This window comes from Octodon degus, unplaced genomic scaffold (genome assembly GCF_000260255.1).
Source record: "Octodon degus isolate 3935 unplaced genomic scaffold, OctDeg1.0 scaffold00023, whole genome shotgun sequence".
NCBI lineage: Eukaryota > Metazoa > Chordata > Mammalia > Rodentia > Octodontidae > Octodon > Octodon degus.
Genome location: NW_004524599.1, coordinates 15,507,084 through 15,509,856, shown reverse-complemented (window position 1 = coordinate 15,509,856; position 2,773 = coordinate 15,507,084). Strand labels below are relative to the sequence as shown.

Sequence of the window (2,773 nt, the reverse complement as noted above, 5' to 3'; positions counted from 1 at the left end):
GCTGGTGCACTGAGAGGGTGGCGTTGTAGGGCTCCACCACGGTGTCAGACACCTTGGGCGAGGGCATGACGCTGAAGGTGTTCATGATGCGGTCGGGGTACTCCTTGCGGATCTTGCTGATGAGCAGGGTGCCCATCCCCGAGCCGGTGCCGCCCCCCAGAGAATGGGTCAGCTGGAAGCCCTGGAGACAGTCACAGCTTTCCGACTCCTTCCTCACCACGTCCAGGACGGAGTCCACCAGCTCAGCACCCTCTGTGTAGTGGCCCTTGGCCCAGTTGTTCCCAGCACCACTCTGGCCTGCAGAGAGAAAATTCTTCAATTGCTGATGATTGTGTTAAGTTCCTTTCCACCTTAACCCCCTTAATAAAGCAGTCAGTGCTCAGATAAAATTCTATCTGGTTGTCACCAAACATTAGGATGTTAGAAAGATGTGCTCATGCATATAATTATAAGTAAAGAAGCTTGGAACTCCTGGCCATCAGAAGCTGAAAGGCAAAGCTTTGTATTTTTCAAGCCTGCCTGAAAGCTCAGTTGCACACAATTGGAAGTTCTTCATTCTTGCCCTCGGGCAGTCACCCTTCTCCAGCCTAAGCAAGGACCTCCTCCTAAGATCAGCAAAGCTATGCACTCACCAAACACAAAGTTGTCTGGCCTGAAAATCTGGCCGAAGGGTCCAGACCTGACTGAGTCCATTGTGCCGGGTTCCAGGTCCACCAGGATGGCCCGAGGTACATATTTGTTACCTGCAGGGAAGGAGAGCTACCTCAGACCCGCAGGCAGAGCACTCTGGACAGAGGGGCTTGGTCCCGCCCTTTTTCTCAGAGGCAGGGATGTAGCCCCCAGACAAAGGAAACCAAAGGACCGGTTGGAGAAAGCTTGCCTGGCACAGGGGAGGGCATCCCAGTGTGTGGGTGTGAAAACTGGCCCCAGGGAAAGGGGGGAAGCAAAAAGGACGGGGCTGGGAGGCAAAGGCAATTACCAGTGGCTTCGTTGTAGTACACATTGATCCTCTCCAGCTGCAAATCACTGTCTCCATGATAACTGCCAGTGGGGTCGATACCGTGTTCATCACTGATGACCTCCCAAAACTGAGACAGAAAAAGGCTATTTAGCCACCAACTGCCCAGGGGCGCTGCGGTTCCTAAGGAAAAACCCCCGTGCAGTTCTGACAACCCAACACTTCAGGTGCCTTCAAGGGCGGCGTGACCCTGGCTTGAAAACTGCAGGGTCAGAAAGTGAATACTGGGCGTTGCCCAGACGAACAGCTGCAGGCGGGGAAGTTGGGGTCCTAGGGAGTTGAGTCTAGCCAAAGCCTGGGACTGCGGGTGAGCCGCCCTCAGGGTCACAGCCTGCACACAGCGCCCTCCCCCCAACCCCACCCCGGTGTCCAGTCTGCAGGGAGGGGCGGGCGGCGCCGGACGGGGTTTAGATTCCAAGCACGTCCAGCGGCCGCGAGACAATCGCTCTCCTCCCTTCTGCTGCAGCTCAGCTCGGTCTCAAGCAAGTAAAATCAATTCTCCCGTCCCGGTCCCTCCCCACTCCGGCGCACACAGCCTCGCGGATACCTGCGCCCCTGGCCAAGAGTCCAACCGTGAAGAAAAGGACTAAGGGACCGGCGGGATTGCAAAGGGGTTTCAGCGACAATGCATGAGACACTCCCCCGGAGCCGCTCCACGCCCATCCCATGCGTCCCTCAGCTGCGCAGAGAGATCCGGACCGTCCGTACCTGACTAGCGCGGCCTGCCCACGTCGCACCGCGCACAGGACCTCCAGGGACGCCCGGCCCGACACCCCTCCCCCACCCCAGAAGGCGCGCCCACCTTGGCCCCGATCTGATTGCCGCACTGGCCCGCCTGGATGTGCACGATCTCGCGCATGGTGCCTCGCTCGCGTCTCCCTGGCTCGGGTCTCCGTTCCTGAGTCTGTCTGTCCTTCCCTCCACGCCCACCGCGAGACGGCCTAGTACGCTCTCGGAACCGACGGGCTGAGAGCCGCGGGCCCGAGGGTCGGGGCTTTTATGGAGAGAGGGAGGGGCGCACGATGCAGACCGCGCCCCCAGCTCGAGCCCCCCAGTCCCCAGCCCGCTAGTGTGGCCAGGGCAGGCTGACGTAATGCTCCGGGCCGGGGGACCGTCCGGGGGGCTGGACCGCGAGCCAGCGACCAATCAGCGCGGGCGGGTGGGGAGGGCGGCCTGCGGAGGTAGGGTGAGTATTGTGTAGGGCTTGGGGGAGGGGAGCGGTGGGAGGTGGGGAAGGGCGCAGGGTGGAGGCGGCTCACTCCCTTGACCCTGTGAGGATCGAGCTGGCGCTGGCCGGGGCACTGGAAGGACAGGTCGGGAGAGAGGCTACCCGGAGCTAGGGTGGTGCAGGTGGAAGAACAGGGGATGGCCGCCTCTTCCGCCATAGGATATAGTCCCCGAGTCCGGTGCACCTGGCGAGTTCACCACGCCCTCCCCAACCCCGGGGCCGGGCGCTGTGCCTACCGATGCCCGCCACACAGAGCCCTAGGGAAAGGAAGGCAGGTGATCCCAGCCCTAGTCAGGCGCAACCCGGACCCCTCAAGGCCATGTACAGTCCTGAACACCGTGGCCCAGGAGCCCCGCGTGCTCTCGCCTCTTTGTCTGGAGCCCCTGGCTGCTTCAGCGCAGAGCCAGCGGTAGGGCGACCTCGGCCTCCTCAGCTAGGCCGGACCCCTCGCGAGTCCAGGGCGCCCTGACAGTGCCACCACACGCTAGGCCTTTGTTCCCCGCAAGGGCTAGGTAGGCGTGGCTGCT

General features: G+C 61.6%; 1 protein-coding gene across 1 annotated transcript in view; it reads right to left on the bottom strand.

Annotated features, from left to right (window-relative positions):
* LOC111811985 (tubulin beta-2B chain-like) overlaps positions 1 to 2,065 on the bottom strand; it is a 3,047-nt gene extending 982 nt beyond the window's left edge. The window contains exons 1-4 of the mRNA XM_023712062.1: positions 1,821 to 2,065; positions 980 to 1,088; positions 633 to 743; positions 3 to 297 (exon numbers count right to left, since the gene is read on the bottom strand). Of these exons, the coding sequence (XP_023567830.1) occupies positions 3 to 297; positions 633 to 743; positions 980 to 1,088; positions 1,821 to 1,877 (572 nt within the window). The 5' untranslated portion in view covers positions 1,878 to 2,065. The remainder of the gene's footprint in view (positions 1 to 2; positions 298 to 632; positions 744 to 979; positions 1,089 to 1,820) is intronic.
* Positions 2,066 to 2,773: the final 708 nt, after the last annotated feature.